The sequence below is a fragment of the Anabrus simplex genome, chromosome 14 (genome assembly GCF_040414725.1).
Source record: "Anabrus simplex isolate iqAnaSimp1 chromosome 14, ASM4041472v1, whole genome shotgun sequence".
Classification (NCBI taxonomy): Eukaryota; Metazoa; Arthropoda; class Insecta; order Orthoptera; family Tettigoniidae; genus Anabrus; species Anabrus simplex.
In genome coordinates, this window is record NC_090278.1 from 49,725,789 (window position 1) to 49,745,113 (window position 19,325).

Consider the following 19,325-nt stretch of genomic DNA (forward strand, 5'->3'; position numbering starts at 1 on the left):
TTTGATTTTCCACTACAAGTGTTTGTCTCTCATTGGGTGTGAAAATTCAGAAGTGTATGAAGACATCATAAAGACAACGTCAACTCATTTCAGGTGAGTACACATGGTAAATACCTTCAAGCATACAAATAGATAGAGAGGGTGCTGCCAGGAGAACACGGTGCCAAGATACAAATCAGCTGATGTTGGGCACCTATTGTAAGTTACGCGGGCCATCGGCGTAAGTGGGGAGATTTCAAGGATTTATTGTCAACAAACCAGGCTTCTTCTATGCAATTTTAATGTTACAAACAAAAAAAAAACCATGTATTTTCCTTGATGTGATAAGTGAAGTACACCGGTCTGAAAGAATAGAGCCAGAATGGTCATATCTTGCTCTGCTTACAATAGTAATTAAAGATTTGAAAAGGGGAGAAAGGTATCTTTTCACAGGTAAGGATAAAAATCTGAAACTGAAAAGACAATCTTGATTTCATACAGTATATAGGCTGCCAGGGAAAACGATTATAAGTCAGAAAATTACTTGTACTTTTCTCCCATAGATAGATATTAACCTGTTTACTTGTACCGTTGGGATCAAATGAAATATTAGGTCTAGACACATATAGTTTAATTCCAACTTATTACTACATCGTGGACTTATCTTACTTTGAACTTTTTGACATATTCATTTTTGCTGGTAGCCTAAATTTTTCTGGACCTTACAGCACAGCCGTAAGTCATGCACCGTGACTATGTGGCTGAGCTGGATGTCCGGAGATAAAAAAGTTTGAATCCTGGTGCTGACTGGCCATCCTTAGAGTGGTGATTTTCCCGGGGTTATACAATACTCCTTCCAGGAAATTGCCGGGATGGTATGTTGTTTAAAGCCTCCTCTACCTGAATCCTAGACTTTAAAAACTAGTTACACACACCAGGTTATCAGACAAATTCAACAAATACTTCAATACAGGGGGATGAAGGCCATTATGTCCCAAGCCACTCCAATGAAGTAACATCATCATTTATTTAATGTAAGATATAAATGTTTGGGGAGGGGGAATAACAATGGGTGTGTGTGTGTGTGTGTGTGTGTGTGCATGGGCATGCTTATTCAAATCTGATAGTGGCTGATAACCTAGATGTTAGGTTGTTCTATATGCGTTCATGCATGATAATGGCTGATAACCTATACGTTAGGCCCTATAAAACAATAATTATCATCAACCCTAAAGGTAAATCTGTAAAATAAATGTGAAGTTCTGTGAATAAGTGTGATGATGGTGATAGCTGGTTTTTTTTTTTAATGACAGACCCTTGAGGTTATAACCTGCATTAAGTATTGGTATTTCAAAGTTTCTTTGACGATAATTATTATAGGTGCACTGGTGACGATTGCATTATCTGTCACGGTTCTTGATTTATAAGGCTTAACCAGCATAAAATCAGCATTATATATGATATGTTCTGTTGAGTTTATATTTTGCAGCACCGTGATAATAATTTAAAAATAACTATTTCAGATGAGTATTATGGAGAAAAATTAAACTTGTGAAATTAGGAGACAAGTAACTAAAATAAGTTGACTATTTCTATGCTCAAAAGTAAAGACACATTAATACTGCTTGCCTTATAATTGGTTTTTATTTATGTACTGCATTTCACATAAGCTAAATATTGGCATTTATAGCATATTGTCGATTTGTCTGGCGTAGGGTCTGGTTCCGAGGTGACTGAACTAGAGGGAGTCTACTGCACTTACCGTATGCAAAAAGACACACACACACGAGATGCTTTCAATTGTGTACACTGTTTTATTTACAAATTATATACGCGTTAATAGTTGCACATCCAATGAACCACCATCTTGAACTCAATCAACTGCCATATTAGCATGTCAACCAGCTACAGAACGCTTGGTACCAACACAACATAACCATTTAAATGGCAAAACCCCAAGATGAGTTCACATACTTAACTAGAGTAATGTCTCTCACAAACAACACAACTCAACAACCCAAGACCATCCTTTTATATACTTTGCCTCGCCAGGCTTCCAGAAAAGTATGACACAACATGCTTTCTCGAATCTTCTCAAGTCTCCAATAACTTATATACAAATTAATAAAACATTCTGTAAAACCTCAGTGGCAATGGTGCATTGTTCTAGACTGTTACCCTGTGCTGCACAACATTACATCAGATTTATTCATCATATTTACAAGTAGTAATAAATTATATAGTAATAATTATATGCTCTTACATTAAATAAAGTTGTATTAATAAATGTACAGCAGAAGTATCATGACATAACCTCATGTTCTATTACACACACAACATCATACAAGACACAAATAATAAATGGTACGACCACGATTTATACCAAATAAAGTCCTTACTGACAACCTGTCATACATAACTATGTAGATGATAATATTAATAACCTACTAATCGAGCTCGATATTTTCACTATTTACCCACCGGTTGAGAGAATTGTTTCCAAGTTATACTAGTCCATTACACACTTGCGTCACAGTATGGAACCAAGGTGTCACTCACCGAATTGAAGATTTCTTCTGTTTCTGCTGACCATTCTGGTTCACATTTAATGAAGTGAGGCTCTTCCATAATTTCCACACAAATCATGAGCTAGAAGAAAACAAAATGGAATGAAACATCCAAACGGAAAGAAAATACAATCCTTTATCAAGCAATCATTTCATATTTAAAAAAATATTAGTCTGCAAACATTCAACATAATTTAGGCATATAAGCAATGAATTTCATTATTAGGCCCGTATTGATAGATATGACTCATTTTCTTATTGAAAGTTTTATTGGCCACCTAATCAACACCTTTTTTTTTTACTAGGACTAGATTCAGCCAATGTAAATGGCCATCTTCAGGTATTCATAGCAAGACAGTTAAAGGAAGGATAGTGTCATTAAAATTAAATGTTTTAACACAAACACCAAATAGGACTGGATCTTAAAAGGCATGACAATAAATATGGTTGTAAAAACACATATGTTCACAATTAAAACAGTCAGTATGATCTACGAACAAGGATATTTTTATCTTGATAAACACTTGTTAATTACATAGTACAATCACAAAAATACCAATATGAAACACGATTTAATGTTGATAAGAACGAAGTACATTGTGAGGTGAGGGACTTGTGTGCACAAGTTGGAGGTAGGTAGATATTACTGTATATATATGCATGCATGAACAATATTGTTGAAAGGTACACCATGTGGTTGTAATATGCTTTATATTTTGGGAAGAGTGAAGCTGGGGAAGACTTGACTTAACTTAATGAGAACCAAAAGGCTCCTGCTTAATATTTTAGAAAATCTGTACATTAGCATGGATAAATTTAGCAACCCTACCACAACTTAATACAAAGTTAGCAAAAGAAGAAGCATGCTAATCGACACTTTCATTCCAATCTCTTGTAAACAGAACCCTAACATACATCACGTGTAACAGAGAAGGCCTGCAACTCCTCCATCACATCCTGTCCCTCCCAATTCCACTTCCCGCCCATTTCGCCTGCTAGCCCTACCACTCCACATGTTGAAAGTCGTATAAACACAAACTAATAGGCTACACTCGGGTATGAGGCAAGTAAAAATGTTACGGGATTTACATTCCACTAATTATTTTTATGGATTTCAGAAATGCTGAGATGGTAGAAGTCTGTCCCTGAAGAATTGTTGAACATAATGTAAATCTACTGAAACAAGGTTGGGATATTAGAGTAGCTTCAAATACCACTGGACTGAGCTAGGACTGAACCTGCCAACTTACGACCAGAATAACATTAGACCTAAAACAATTACCTAAATCTACAAGTTAGTACATACTTAATTTCAGTAAAATGTTCTTTCTGAGGCCCCGGGATATCTCATGTATAAAGTCTTATAGGGAATGATCCACCTTTCAATACTCCGTAGTAAAAAGTAGTTACAACCTGTTTAATGGGACCGGTTTCAACACATTTAGAGTGTCATCATCAGCCAATTAGCGAAGATCTTAACAATAACTAACTTATTAAACATAGGCAAAATATTAACATTGTATCACATCGTGGCAATTCAGTTAATGTTCAAAACACAATAATCACAGTCAAGAGAGTAAACAGAACATCACTATCTTGCGCCGAAAACAAATATATTTGAAGTTCATAAGCAGATCAAGTATGCACTTATGTAAAGTCGTTGCTAGGCAGGTCTTGTAGGCATTTGTTTTCCGGCCGAAGGGTAAAAGGTGACGTGAATGAAGTCTTAGGGAAACAGTGTAGGATTTAATTTCGTCAAAATCAAAGTGGATATATAGGTTTTAAAATAATTTAAAACGTTAAAAAAGAATAAAGCCAAATAAAAATATATTAAAAATAGGAAGAAATAATGAAAGAAATACGAGGTTCAACTCGAAACAACTTGCCGTAGTAATTGATAAAGAAATGATAAATAGAGAAAGGGGGTGGGGGACGTTTATTAGAGGGTGGTGATGGTGGTTATTGTTATTAGAGGAAATACAATTGGGCAACAATCCTTTATATAACACTAATTCGAGGAAAAAAAGAGGAAGAGAACCGACACTTCGAAAAATGAAGATATCGGTTAAAGGAAGACAAGGGCCACGAAGGGCGTGAAAATGAAAGACTCCCTAGCCCTCGCAAACCTAATAGCATCGGGGTCGGAAAAGAACAAGAGTTGACCAAGGGAGGTCGGACAGGATAGATGAAAGTGAGGAGCCAGGCACAAGTAAGTGGAAGCAATGCCAGGACTCAGCTAATGGCCCCGTGGTCGCCAACCCACGCTCCGAAGTTCAGAGCCCCTGGGGGATGGAGGATGGGAAGGAAAGAAAAATGGAAGGGATCCGATACTTCGAAAAATGAAGATATCAGCTAAAGGAAGACAAGGGCCACGAAGGGCATGAAAATGAAAGACTCCCTAGCACTCGGAAACCTAATAGCGTCGGGTTCGGAAAGGAACAAGAGTTGACCAAGGGAGGTCGGACAGGATAGATGAAAGTGAGGAGCCTGGCACAAGTAAGTGGAAGCAATGCCAGGACTCAGCTAAGGGCCCCGTGGTCACCAACCCACGCTCCGAAGACCAGAGCCCCTGGGGGATGGGGGGTGGGAAGAAAAGAAAAATGGAAGGGATCCGATATTTCGAAAAATGAAGATATCAGCTAAAGGAAGACAAGGGCCACGAAGGGCATGAAAATGAAAGACTCCCTAGCACTCGGAAACCTAATAGCGTCGGGGTCGGAAAGGAACAAGAGTTGACCAAGGGAGGTCGGACAGGATAGATGAAAGTGAGGAGCCTGGCACAAGTAAGTGGAAGCAATGCAAGGACTCAGCTAAGGGCCCCGTGGTCACCAACCCACGCTCCGAAGATCAGAGCCCCTGGGGGATGGGGGATGGGAAGAAAAGAAAAATGGAAGGGATCCGATACTTCGAAAAATGAAGATATCAGCCAAATGAAGATAAGGGCCACGAAGGGCGTGAAAATGAAAGACTCCCTAGCCCTCGGAAACCTAAAAGCGTCGGGGTCGGAAAGGAACAAGAGTTGACCAAGGGAGGTCGGACAGGATAGATGAAAGTGAGGCACCTAGCACAAGTAAATGGAAGCAATGCCAGGACTCAGCTAAGGGCCCCGTGGTCGCCAACCCACGCTCCGAAGTTCAGAGCCCCTTGAGTGGGGAGGGGGGAACTAAGGAGGATCAAGGGGGGTGTTGCGGAAGGGGGAAGTGGCATGAGAGGGTATTGTGTAAATTGTGAAAGATTGATTCCTTATTTGTTGACTTCAGGTTATTTAAAAAGGAGATGAGAAAATCGAAAAGGGCATTGGGTTTCTCAGAAATATCATTCAGATTAAGATTTGGATTGAAAAACTGGTCAAGGTGTATAAAACAGTTTTCGGTGATGTCTAGGAGAGGGCCTTTATTTAGAGTGCTGAGAATTTCAATATCCTGGTTTATTGTAGTGAAAGCATGTTTTGTGTCATGTATGTGTTGTCCCACTGCCGAAAATCTGTTGTGCTTTATTGCATTAACGTGTTCAAAGTACCTAATTTTGAAGTTACGCCCAGTTTGACCTATGTAAGAAGAATTACAGTTGTGGCACTTAAAACGGTATACACCTGATTTAGAAAAGACGCTTGTTCTATTTAAGGAGTAGGAGTTATGTAATAATTCAAGGTTTCTATTATTAGTTCGAAAAGAAATCATGGTATTGTGTTTTTTGAAGACATTAGCTATACTATAGGTGTTTGTATTGAATGTGAATGTGGTGTAAGCAGCTGGTTTGGGAATATCTTTTAAGAGTGTTGTGTTAGGGCAGTGTCTAAATTTGTTAATGATTTGTTCAATAAAATAAGAATTATAACCGTTAAATTTGGCAATAGAACGGATGATGTTTAGTGCATACTTGATCTGCTTAAGAACTTCAAATATATTTGTTTTCGGCGCAAGATAGTAATGTTCTGTTTACTCTCTTGACTGTGATTATTGTGTTTTGAACATTAACTGAATTGCCACGATGTGATACAATGTTAATATTTTGCCTATGTTTAATATGTTAGTTATTGTTAAGATCTTCGCTAATTGGCTGATGATGACACTCTAAATGTGTTGAAACCGGTCCCATTAAACAGGTTGTAACTACTTTTTACTACGGAGTATTGAAAGGTGGATCATTCCCTATAATATTATACATCTTATTTTCTCTATTCAATACGGAACAATCATGAAGTTTTTAACTTTAAATGATAATGCTTACCAAGCAATATCTAAAGCCTATAACTACTTAAGCCTTAAAATCAAGATTGCTAAGCTAGGCAAGGATATTAATTTTCTCAAACAGTGTATCGCGCAAAATTTAACCCCCAATTTTCTAAAACCTACCAGTTTTAGACATCGCAATTCTTATGATTGTTCAAGAACACAAAAGAAAGTTAACAAGATTTGGTTAACCAATGAAGTTAAATTCCTTTATAGGAAGAAATCTTTCCTAAACATTCGTCTTTACGAATCTCACCTCGAAGCAACTCGCCTACTATCAAGTGCTCAATGGGACTTATTTCAATCCCATATAGACGATAAATTATTCTTCACACTTTCCAAAAAGCAATCAACTCTAGACAGAAAACTTAATAATCTCAAAAATATCTCTACGACAAGGAAACCTTTTACTAAATTACCTAATGAACCAAAAAATCATGACAATATAATTAGTAAGTTTCACCCCCCTGTTGTAAACTTATCCAAAACAATCCTAGATGATAATGATAACTTAATCCTATCAAAAGGCCCTAAACATAACTGGCCTAACTTAAATAAAAATAACAGTGTTTTTAATACAATCACTGAATCTGAATTAGCTATCAAAAAATGCCTTTAGAACTACAGGACGAAATTAGACTTGATGTAAAAAGGAAACTTAATAAGATTTACACATCTAATGATAATAGCAACACTGTTCCCTTCGTTGAACGTAAACACATTCTTAACGTTAAAAAGAAAATTAAAGACCAGAACCTCATTACCACAAAAGCTGACAAAGGTAACACTACAGTAATAATGGATAAAGTTGATTATATCGAGAAAACCAAAAATTTCTTCAGTAATAATTCCTTTTCTATTACAAAGAAAGATCCTACCCAACAAATTCAACGTCTCCTAAAACAAACCCTTAAGAACTCTTCTTTCTTATTTACTGAACATGAAAAAACAAAATTATTAAGCATGAATCCAGGCCTACCAACCGCTAAATCTCTCCCTAAAATTCATAAGACTGACGTCCCTATTCGACCAATTATTATTTACAGACCCAGCCCACTTTACAAATTAGCACAATTCATTCATAAATTTCTTAAGAATAATTACAAATTTTTATCAAATAAGTCTGTAAAAAACACCATAGAACTAGTTGAGAAATTAAATAACCTTAAAATCCAACCACACCATTCTCTACACTCTTTTGATATTGTCAATATGTATCCCAGTATTAATATCAAAAAATTATTTCCTATTATTGAAAATAACTTAAATACATATAGTTGCTTAAGCAAACTTGAAATTAATGATTTTATGACCCTCTTAAAATTAGTAGTTACTAACAACTTCTTCATCTTTGACAATATAATTTATCAACAAGATGGTTTGGCTATGGGTTCTCCAGCCTCGGAGATCCTTGCAGAAATATACCTAGACTTTTTAGAACACAGTTTCATTGATAACAATGACGACTTTAAACATGTATTATTTTGGGCTAGATATGTGGATGACACATTTGTTATACTGGATGATAGAGTTTTCAATGCAGCTTCTACTCTTAATAGCCTCAATAAAATTGATCCACATATTAAATTCACTCTTGAAACAGAATCAAACAAATCAATTAATTTTCTAGACATAACAATAAACAGATTACCTTCCTCATTAAAATATATGATTTATAGAAAACCCACACATACAGCTAATACCATAAAACAAGACTCTTTTCACCCACAGTCACATAAACGTGCTTCATACAACAGTATGGTTAACCGCGCCTTCAAAATTCCGCTATCAAAGGAAAACTTAAATAAAGAACTAAACATCATCCGTTCTATTGCCAAATTTAACGGTTATAATTCTTATTTTATTGAACAAATCATTAACAAATTTAGACACCGCCCTAACACAACACTCTTAAAAGATATTCCCAAACCAGCTGCTTACACCACATTCACATTCAATACAAACACCTATAGTATAGCTAATGTCTTCAAAAAACACAATACCATGATTTATTTTCGAACTAATAATAGAAACCTTGAATTATTACATAACTCCTACTCCTTAAATAGAACAAGTGTCTTTTCTAAATCAGGTGTATACCGTTTTAAGTGCCACAACTGTAATTCTTCTTACATAGGTCAAACTGGGCGTAACTTCAAAATTAGGTACTTTGAACACGTTAATGCAATAAAGCACAACAGATTTTCGGCAGTGGGACAACACATACATGACACAAAACATGCTTTCACTACAATAAACCAGGATATTGAAATTCTCAGCACTCTAAATAAAGGCCCTCTCCTAGACATCACCGAAAACTGTTTTATACACCTTGACCAGTTTTTCAATCCAAATCTTAATCTGAATGATATTTCTGAGAAACCCAATGCCTTTTCGATTTTCTCATCTCCTTTTCAAATAACCTGAAGTCAACAAATAAGGAATCAATCTTTCACAATTTACACAATACCCTCTCATGCCACTTCCCCCTTCTGCAACACCCCCCTTGATCCTCCTTAGTTCTCCCCTCCCCACCCAAGGGGCTCTGAACTTCGGAGCGTGGGTTGGCGACCACGGGGCCCTTAGCTGAGTCCTGGCATTGCTTCCATTTACTTGTGCCAGGCGCCTCACTTTCATCTATCCTGTCCGACCTCCCTTGGTCAACTCTTGTTCCTTTCCGACCCCGACGCTTTTAGGTTTCCGAGGGCTAGGGAGTCTTTCATTTTCACACCCTTCGTGGCCCTTATCTTCATTTGGCTGATATCTTCATTTTTCGAAGTATCGGATCCCTTCCATTTTTCTTTTCTTCCCACCCCCCATCCCCCAGGGGCTCTGATCTTCGGAGCGTGGGTTGGTGACCACGGGGCCCTTAGCTGAGTCCTGGCATTGCTTCCACATACTTGTGCCAGGCTCCTCACTTTCATCTATCCTGTCCGACCTCCCTTGGTCAACTCTTGTTCCTTTCCGAACCCGACGCTATTAGGTTTCCGAGTGCTAGGGAGTCTTTCATTTTCATGCCCTTCGTGGCCCTTGTCTTCCTTTAGCTGATATCTTCATTTTTCGAAGTATCGGATCCCTTCCATTTTTCTTTCCTTCCCACCCTCCATCCCCCAGGGGCTCTGAACCTCGGAGCGTGGGTTGGCGACCACGGGGGCCTTAGCTGAGTCCTGGCATTGCTTCCACTTACTTGTGCCAGGCTCCTCACTTTCATCTATCCTGTCCGACCTCCCTTGGTCAACTCTTTGTTCTTTTCCGACCCCGATGCTATTAGGTTTTCGAGGGCTAGGGAGTCTTTCATTTTCACGCCCTTCGTGGCCCTTGTCTTCCTTTAACCGATATCTTCATTTTTCGAAGTGTCAGTTCTCTTCCTCTTTTTTTCCTCGAATTAGTGTTATATAAAGGATTGTTGCCCAATTGTATTTCCTCTAATAACAATAACCACCATCACCACCCTCTAATAAACGTCCCCCACCCCCTTTCTCTATTTATCATTTCTTTATCAATTACTACGGCAAGTTGTTTCGAGTTGAACCTCGTATTTCTTTCATTATTTCTTCCCATTTTTAATATATTTTTATTTGGCTTTATTCTTTTTTAACGTTTTAAATTATTTTAAAACCTATATATCCACTTTGATTTTGACGAAATTAAATCCTACACTGTTTCCCTAAGACTTCATTCACGTCACCTTTTACCCTTCGACCGGAAAACAAATGCCTACAAGACCTGCCTAGCAACGACTTTACATAAGTGCATACTTGATCTGCTTATGAACTTCAAATACACTGACTGACAGAGCAAATGCAACACCAAGAAGGAGTGGTCAGAACTTTATGCCAATTGCAGGGTAGACTGACGTCACTGAGGTATGCTCATGATGTGAAATGCGCCGCTGTGCTGCGCACGTAGCGAACGATAAATGGGACACGGCGTTGGCGAATGGCCCACTTCGTACCGTGATTTCTCAGCCGACAGTCATTATAGAACGTGTTGTCGTGTGCCACAGGACACGTGTATAGCTAAGGATGCCAGGCCACCGTCAACGGAGGCATTTCCAGCAGACAGACGACTTTACGAGGGGTATGGTGATCGGGCTGAGAAGGGCAGGTTGGTCGCTTTGTCAAATCGCAGCCGATACCCATAGGGATGTGTCCACGGTGCAGAGCCTGTGGCGAAGATGGTTGGCGCAGGGACATGTGGCACGTGCGAGGGGTCCAGGCGCAGCCCGAGTGACGTCAGCACGCGAGGATCGGCGCATCCGCCGCCAAGCGGTGGCAGCCCCGCACGCCACGTCAACCGCCATTCTTCAGCATGTGCAAGACACCCTGGCTGTTCCAATATCGACCAGAACAATTTCCCGTATATTGGTTGAAGGAGGCCTGCACTCCCGGCGTCCGCTCAGAAGACTACCATTGACTCCACAGCATAGACGTGCACGCCTGGCATGGTGCCGGGCTAGAGCGACTTGGATGAGGGAATGGCGGAACGTCGTGTTCTCCGATGAGTCACGCTTCTGTTCTGTCAGTGATAGTCACCGCAGACGAGTGTGGCGTCGGCGTGGAGAAAGGTCAAATCCGGCAGTAATTGTGGAGCGCCCTACCGCTAGACAACGCGGCATCATGGTTTGGGGCGCTATTGCGTATGATTCCACGTCACCTCTAGTGTGTATTCAAGGCACGTTAAATGCCCACCGCTACGTGCAGCATGTGCTGCGGCCGGTGGCACTCCCGTACCTTCAGGGGCTGCCCAATGCTCTGTTTCAGCAGGATAATGCCCGCCCACACACTGCTCGCATCTCCCAACAGGCTCTACGAGGTGTACAGATGCTTCCGTGGCCAGCGTACTCTCCGGATCTCTCACCAATCGAACACGTGTGGGATCTCATTGGACGCCGTTTGCAAACTCTGCCCCAGCCTCGTACGGACGACCAACTGTGGCAAATGGTTGACAGAGAATGGAGAACCATCCCTCAGGACACCATCCGCACTCTTATTGACTCTGTACCTCGACGTGTTTCTGCGTGCATCGCCGCTCGCGGCGGTCCTACATCCTACTGAGTCGATGCCGTGCGCATTGTGTAACCTGCATATCGGTTTGAAATAAACATCAATTATTCGTCCGTGCCGTCTCTGTTTTTTCCCCAACTTTCATCCCTTTCGAACCACTCCTTCTTGGTGTTGCATTTGCTCTGTCAGTCAGTGTATATTTGTTTTCGGCGCAAGATAGTGATGTTCTGTTTACTCTCTTGACTGTGATTATTGTGTTTTGAACATTAACTGAATTGCCACGATGTGATACAATGTTAATATTTTGCCTATGTTTGATATGTTAGTTACTGTTAAGATCTTCGCTAACTGGCTGATGATGACACTCTAAATGTGTTGAAACCGGTCCCATTAAACAGGTTGTAACTACTTTTTACTACGGAGTATTGAAAGGTGGATCATTCCCTATAATATTATACATCTTATTTTCTCTATTCAATACGGAACAATCATGAAGTTTTTAACTTTAAATGTATAAAGTCTTTAAAATTTACCCCGTATAATACATTCAAGCTTCATTAGTGGAATGTATTACAGCATACTGCATTCTAAAATAATGTAAATTTTCACAAAGTTTGCAGAAAAAAATCTGCGTTTCCTTCTTTTTTTAATATTAAGAACAGATTGATATCCAGGCAGCAATGTGAAAAATCCATCCTATTAATCTCAAAACAGAAAATCACCTCTCATTGGGAAAAGAGCAAACCTTCTACAATGCTCTCCCTAGAAATGTTTGTCAGCCGTATGGCAAGAATGAGTAGTCGGGCGAGGAATACTACGTAAAGTCAAATATGATAAAATTTCAATTTATTCCCCTCAGTGCATTAACAGTAATATCAGACAGGTAACTATTAACTGCAAAATTGACTATTTTATTGTTATTACCACGAACAGGACATAACAAAATATTTTGAACTTCTAGTGATCTACTGCTTATTCATAATCATGAAACACCGGGGCTTGCCACTCGGTTACTGTGCAGTGGCCTACAGGTTTGTGACGTCATGCAGAATTGAGTGCTCGCACACAATTCCACGCCAATCCAGACACTGCTTGTGCACAACACTACGCGACAGTCAAGCTAAACATTTAAACTCCGATGTAACTGATGCAATTATACTGACAATTATAAAGATTTATAATTTAAATAGTAATTTTTACAGTATTTACATTTTAATCTGGAGCACCCAAAGACTCAAATATGTATTTATAATGGTAGAGCCCATGCAATCAAATAACAGCTCTGGGTGCATTTAATGGGACGCTTGAGTGCGAGTCTCTCCGCGGAGTTCCCAGGTCAAACCTACTCATCTCCAGACCAGAGTGGCAAGCAGCTGCCTCCAGAGTATGTGAGCTGTTGTTGAGGTTGCTCCAGCATTTGCATATTTTGATCACAAAAGGGAATCGAGTAGCATTAATGCCTGTAATCAGCGCTATGTTCACATCATTCTATATACAGTATAATACAAAGAATATCCCCACAACTCCCACAAATTCCCTGGCTTGAACGGACAATCGCTCATAGTTGCATTTCCTTTTTAGATTGCGCGTAAGAGCGACGAATAGTTTAGAGCTTTAACCTGGTGTAATTCAATTCTGCTATAGCACAACTGGTAATGCATTTACAAAATCGTGAACATTTATACGCAACAGAAGTCTGCAATGTTAACGACATCATATTTTGGAAAATTTGCTGTAGTAAACAAGCGACGTCTATATTATCACTAAGAAAACTTTCCAACTAAAAGTTCATTCATATTATTATTATTATAGGAGTAGTAGTAATGTTATTTCATGGCAAATATATAGATGATGAACCCTAGTCATTTGAAATAAGGGTCTCTAATGAAATGATCATTTTATAGAAATCTTTGTTAAAAGAATACATTGTATATTTTTTCTTACATTTTACAAAAAAAAACTTATACGGGTATGAAAGATAAATGGTGAATTATAGCCAGTATGAACCCTCCTGTAACAGACTCATTTTACAAAGATGGAAGGTGCCGTACAGTACACAGAGTAGCAAAAGAAAAAAAGTGTATCAAGTATAGACTGCTATTCCCTACAGCTACAGTCGCCTTCCATCTTAAATTTATTATTTGCTATTTGTTTTACGTCGCACCGACACAGATAGACCTTATGGCAATGATGGTATAGGAGTAGGAAGGAAAATGGGAAACCACGGAAAACCATCTTTAGGGCTGCCAACAGTGGGATTCGAACCCACTATCTCCCAGATGCAAGCTCACAGCTGTGAGCTCCCAACCACATGGCCAAGTCGCCCGGTGTTTAAATTTACATTTTTGCTGGAATTGTAAATTTTATTTCCCACTTCGCGAGGTCCATTGCTTAACGTCAGGCTAGAAACGCGGCAATCATATACCGGTTGTGGTACTTTATTCAAATCCTGAATAACGATACCTTATCACAAGGACTCAGTTGTTGCCTCACAAACACTTAACAAAAAATAACATCACATTTATAGAGCTCATAATATAAAGAACTAAGGCTGGAGTTCTTCAATCCCAGCCATGTCAACTTCACTTTCACTATCTGTGCCACTGCTTGACGAATCATCCTCACTGCTTGCTGTTAGTCACATTTATTGTTAGGCGCTCAATTTCAGGTTCCAAAAGGCCTTCTGACTGTAAATATTCTGCACCAATTTCAGAAAATCTCTGTAAGTAAATATTTCTAACATCATCCAGCTTGAAGGTTGTGTTTTTCTGTGCCACCCATTGTTTCACATCATGCCAGATTTTTTCAATGCTGTTCAAATCTGGATGATAAGCCGGCAAGCGAAGAACAGTATGGCTGTATTCATGTAAAAGACGGTCCATAATATAGTTCTTAGTTTGAGGCTTATTGATCTTTATAAGTTCATAAAGTTCAGTCTTGAACATATCATTTCCATTAGCCAGTTCAGCATCTCCTGTTTGTGAGCATTAGAAGTCGGGCATTTATCATACTGAATGTTGTGATAGGATGCATTTTCTATCACAAGAACAGATTTTGGTGGGAAGTTTGGCAGAAGTATTTCTTTCAACCATTTCATAGAGTTCGTGGCATTCATTTCTCGATGGTAATCACCGGATGTCTGATTTGATTTAAATATCAAGAGGCCATTTGGAATAAAACCCAGCTCATAGCCTGCATGAACAATAATAAGGTGCTGTCCTTTCAATATCGGTGATTTAAAACCCTCTGTAGATGTGGTATCACACCAAGACTTCGGTGTTGTGTGAGAGCTGTTAATGTAGGTTTCATCACTGTATACTATAGGGCGACCCTCCTCACGATACCTAGTAACAGAATGCAAAAATGTGATTCGAGCACTGTGAATATCATTACGCTCAATTAGCAAACACCTCTTATTTTGTACTCTTTTCCACCGAAATGCAAGTTCTTTGGAAATTTTTCGCAAACCACTACATTGGCCCTTGTATGTATACATTTTGTTTTGTTATGCCAACACAGATTCCACAGTCGTATTTTCTTTCTCAGTTATATAAAATTCACTGACTGTCCTCCGAACAAACAACATGTCAAAATTATCTAATCCAGAGCACGGACGCTTTTTTTTCTTTGTTCTTGCGAGGTGTATTGAACTATGCCAATGTTCCTGGCTGGACCTGTAGCAATTGTTTTTTCACAGACTTCACGGTGCATGCACCTACACGAGTTGCAGCACACACATACTCCTGCAGTTTTTGGCTGGAATAATAAATTTCTTTTCGTCGGCTTCTTTCTGCATGAATTGTAACACGTTAGACACTATTTCTCAACCCTGACAAGGAAAAGATTTTCTGTATAGTTTTGAAAGGATGGGAGGCATATTGTTATCACTACTATTTCGCACAAGTCAATAGTCACAACACAAAACGCACTGTTAAGGAGATGTGTTATCGCCAAGCTTGCCTCAGATTAACTAACTACTGCACACCCAGCCACGCGCACCTCTGATCCAAGTAAGGTGTGCAGAGGGAGGTGTGCTGGAGATGAAGGATCGCAGGCAGAAGAAAAGCCGAATTGTTGTTTAACTGTGTGGGCTCTACGCAACTAGCACACATCTAGGTTCAGGCGGTCTGTAAAAATGGCAGGGTAGTGCACCATTAAGAAGATCCTGGAGAGAACACTGCTCCTCAGTCCTGTGTGTCATAAATTCCATCCCTGTCAGTTTGTTGACCGCACTGGACACCTCGGTAACTGGGCAAGGAAGGAGAACTTTCAATGAATACTTCTACCTGTATCTTCCTATTTTGTCTTCGAAGCAGATGTGGGCTGATGAGTCGTGGGTAAAATCAAAGGCAAGAAGGGTATAAAGAATGTTCTAAGGGTTTTAGAAACTGTGAATGATGTGGAATCTAGTGTAGAGAAGGCACATGCCCTACAGAAGGTTTTAATGTTTTTATTAAAACAGTGTACAGTAAGCAGCTGCAAATAATAGGCTTATCTAGGACTCAATAACCATGTATACAGTGCATGAAAATTATTCTCTCTTTATTGGACAATGTACAGCCTGTCATTAAAAGTTTTTTTTAGAGTAACATAGGCCTACTTCTTATTTCTATAGCATCTTTAAGATTATCAACTTTTATGTTACTTGTTCACATACCGGGCTCGATAGCTGCAGTCGCTTAAGCGCGGCCAGTATCCAGTACTTGAAGCATAGTAGGTTCGAGCCCCACTGTTGGCAGCCCTGAAGATAGTTTCTCCGTGGTTTCCCATTTTCACCCCAGGCAAATACCTTAAATGAGGCCATGGCCGCTTCCTTCCCACTTCTAACCCTTTGCTGTTCCATCGTCACCATAAGACCTATCTGTGTCGGTGCAACGTAAAGCAACTTGAAAAAAAGACTGGAAGAAGATTTTCAGTTACAGTGAACCAAATATTTGAGTCCATAGAGGTTCATTATAGCTGGAGTTGACAGATTTACTTAACAATAATTTTCAGAATTCAAGGCATCTGTATGTCATATACTACTTGCCATGAAAAATTACTGGAGCGGTCTCACATTCCATGATTTTTCAGCTGTTTCTTTTAAAAACAAACAAAATCACTGCTCTTCCAGCATTTATTACCCATCTTCCTGTGGGTAGGGGCAGTAGAATATCACAAACAGGATCCCTGCCTGTTGTAGGAGGTGACGAAAAGGAGCACCAGGAGCTCATAAGTAGGGAGCATGAGTTGACAACCATGTACCCTTAGCTGAGTACTCCCACTGTTCCACTTACTTGTGCTAGGCTCCTCACTTTTGTCTGTCCTAACCGATGTCCCTTGGTCAAGTCTTGTCCCTTTCTGACTGTGACATTTTACAGTAGGTTTACGAATTCGAAGGAGTCTTTCATTTTCACTCTTTACATGGTTTTTGTCTTTCTTTGCAGAATACCTTCATTTCTTTAAGTTTTGGACCCCTTCCATTTTGCCCTCTGATTGGTGTTAGTAATCGCTACCACCAACCACAATCGCAACCACCACCACCCAGCATTCAGTGACTGCTGGCCAATGGCTTCTGGCGTCTTACTGTGGAGTTGGAGTTCCAGCGTCTGCAACAACACTGTCCGACCATTACCATAGATAGTCAAGGGTGTCTAGACAAGAAGTACTACCTGTGGGGAACGGCGACATCTTTTGTTTAAAATGGGAAAAGTTCTGACACCAGAATAACATTGTTTTGTTCTCACCAGTGGCATATACTGAGGGCTACCAGGGCTATGGGTGAAGCCCGAATGTCAAATAAGAACAATAGAAATTTAAAGCACATTACAATGTAACTATCTGACACATTGTTCCATTTACAAAACTTGAATGCAATGAGATAAAATGTTGCTCGTATTACTGAGTGCAAGGCATTGGAGAAAGATATTGCAGCCCTGGCACTGCGTTCTTCTCCCCTGACCTCGCCCCACACGGCTTGCTGCTGAATTCCAAATAGGTAAGGGGGGCGGAGGGATAGAAGTGCTAGGCTTCGGTCCGTTGGATCACCACTGTTAACGAAGGAGAGAGCTCACAGACTTGAAGTTCTCCAGAAGTTTCCGAATTGACACATTCGTTCCTCATCATATATACTTCCTCACCTCGTAATTCTGAAATAACTATACATATAATGGAGTGCTGGTATTTCACTCTCTTTTGCTTCTACAGCCTTACAGAGAGACATTGCATGCTTTACTGTTACAGGACTAATATAGTTTTCTTTTTATAGGTTGATCTGCTACAATAAACTGCAATCTTTCGGTTTATTATTCTCTTTGGAATCAAACCTATGATCATGTATCGGACACCACCACTGATCTCCCGAGGAAGCTACTAAACCAGTGAACGATGAGTACGACTGCTGGTAACTCTGTAAAATTCTAAATTTTAATAATAATAATAATAATAATAATAATAATAATAATAATAATGGTGCATGGCATCTGTATAAGCTTGGTGGTGACCTAATGAGAATGAAATGAATGGCAAAAACATTATAACATGCCAGGGGAATTTAGAGTACGAGGAGTTGATTCAGAGAATTGAACTGGCCCATCGGACCAAAGGCAAGCATTCTATCCATTTCACCACAAAGCCAGGCTTTAATTTGCTAAACCTTAGGCTATCATTTCACTGATCAGGAGTTGACTATTGACGGTAGCAGAGGCCAGGGCAGTAGCTTGTAAAACAGCACTGGCAATACAGCAGGCTATTGGCTGCAGCTCAGAACGCTTAGGGCTTGACATTCATTAAACAAACAAAAAAGCGGTAACCTAAGTCTAATGGTAGACCACATCTTGTTCACAGCATACACCACTGGTTTTCACAGGATTTAAATATATATGTCAAGTGTCTAGTGGTTAGGATTTAGAGACTGAACAGAAATATAAATTTTGGGATTTATAATCCCGACATACGCTCACTTGTTATATTGAAGTATAAGCCGATAAAAAAATATTTTAAAAAAACGCGATTTCTTCTCTGGAAATCTGCGGTTAAACAATGGACCAGAATCACAGACTATGACTATGAGAGAAAAGAAAAACTACAAACAGGGTATTCTACATTTTTGCTAATGGTGGCCAATGACTATATGTGAAAATTATTTGAATAAACAACATCCGTAGCAAAAGTCCAAATGAAATTCTTCAGTTGCTGAAAAATCAACACAATACTTACTTGAGCAGCAAATTCAATACCACATCAACATTCTCGCCTGGCAACCTTCTACAGCACAAATTACAGATCGTCTATTCGGAAGCAATATATTATACCAGAGCACGTGTAATAGTAACACAAACGGAATGCACATCTTTTCTCGATCTGCATCCGATGGCTGCTTATACTGCCTGCTCATCACAACACAATATTTTAACATGGCACAAAATAAAACACTCCATTTACATATACTCACGGTAGGTAGCAAAACCAAATGGCCCCAGACCTGTCGTCGGAATCGAAATGAAACAGCGGGAAATCGGGTTCACGGGTAGTACTGTTCTTGTTTTCAGTGAAAATGGTCA

At 39.5% G+C, this 19,325-nt stretch overlaps 1 protein-coding gene across 1 annotated transcript in view; it reads right to left on the reverse strand.

The window, feature by feature from the left end:
* Nucleotides 1–19,017, reverse strand: part of LOC137502983 (uncharacterized) — a 31,013-nt gene extending 11,996 nt beyond the window's left edge. The window contains exons 1-2 of the mRNA XM_068230276.1: nt 18,982–19,017; nt 2,539–2,628 (exon numbers count right to left, since the gene is read on the reverse strand). Coding sequence (XP_068086377.1) covers nt 2,539–2,625 — 87 coding nt within the window. The 5' untranslated portion in view covers nt 2,626–2,628; nt 18,982–19,017. The remainder of the gene's footprint in view (nt 1–2,538; nt 2,629–18,981) is intronic.
* Between the last annotated feature and the right edge of the window lie 308 nt (nt 19,018–19,325).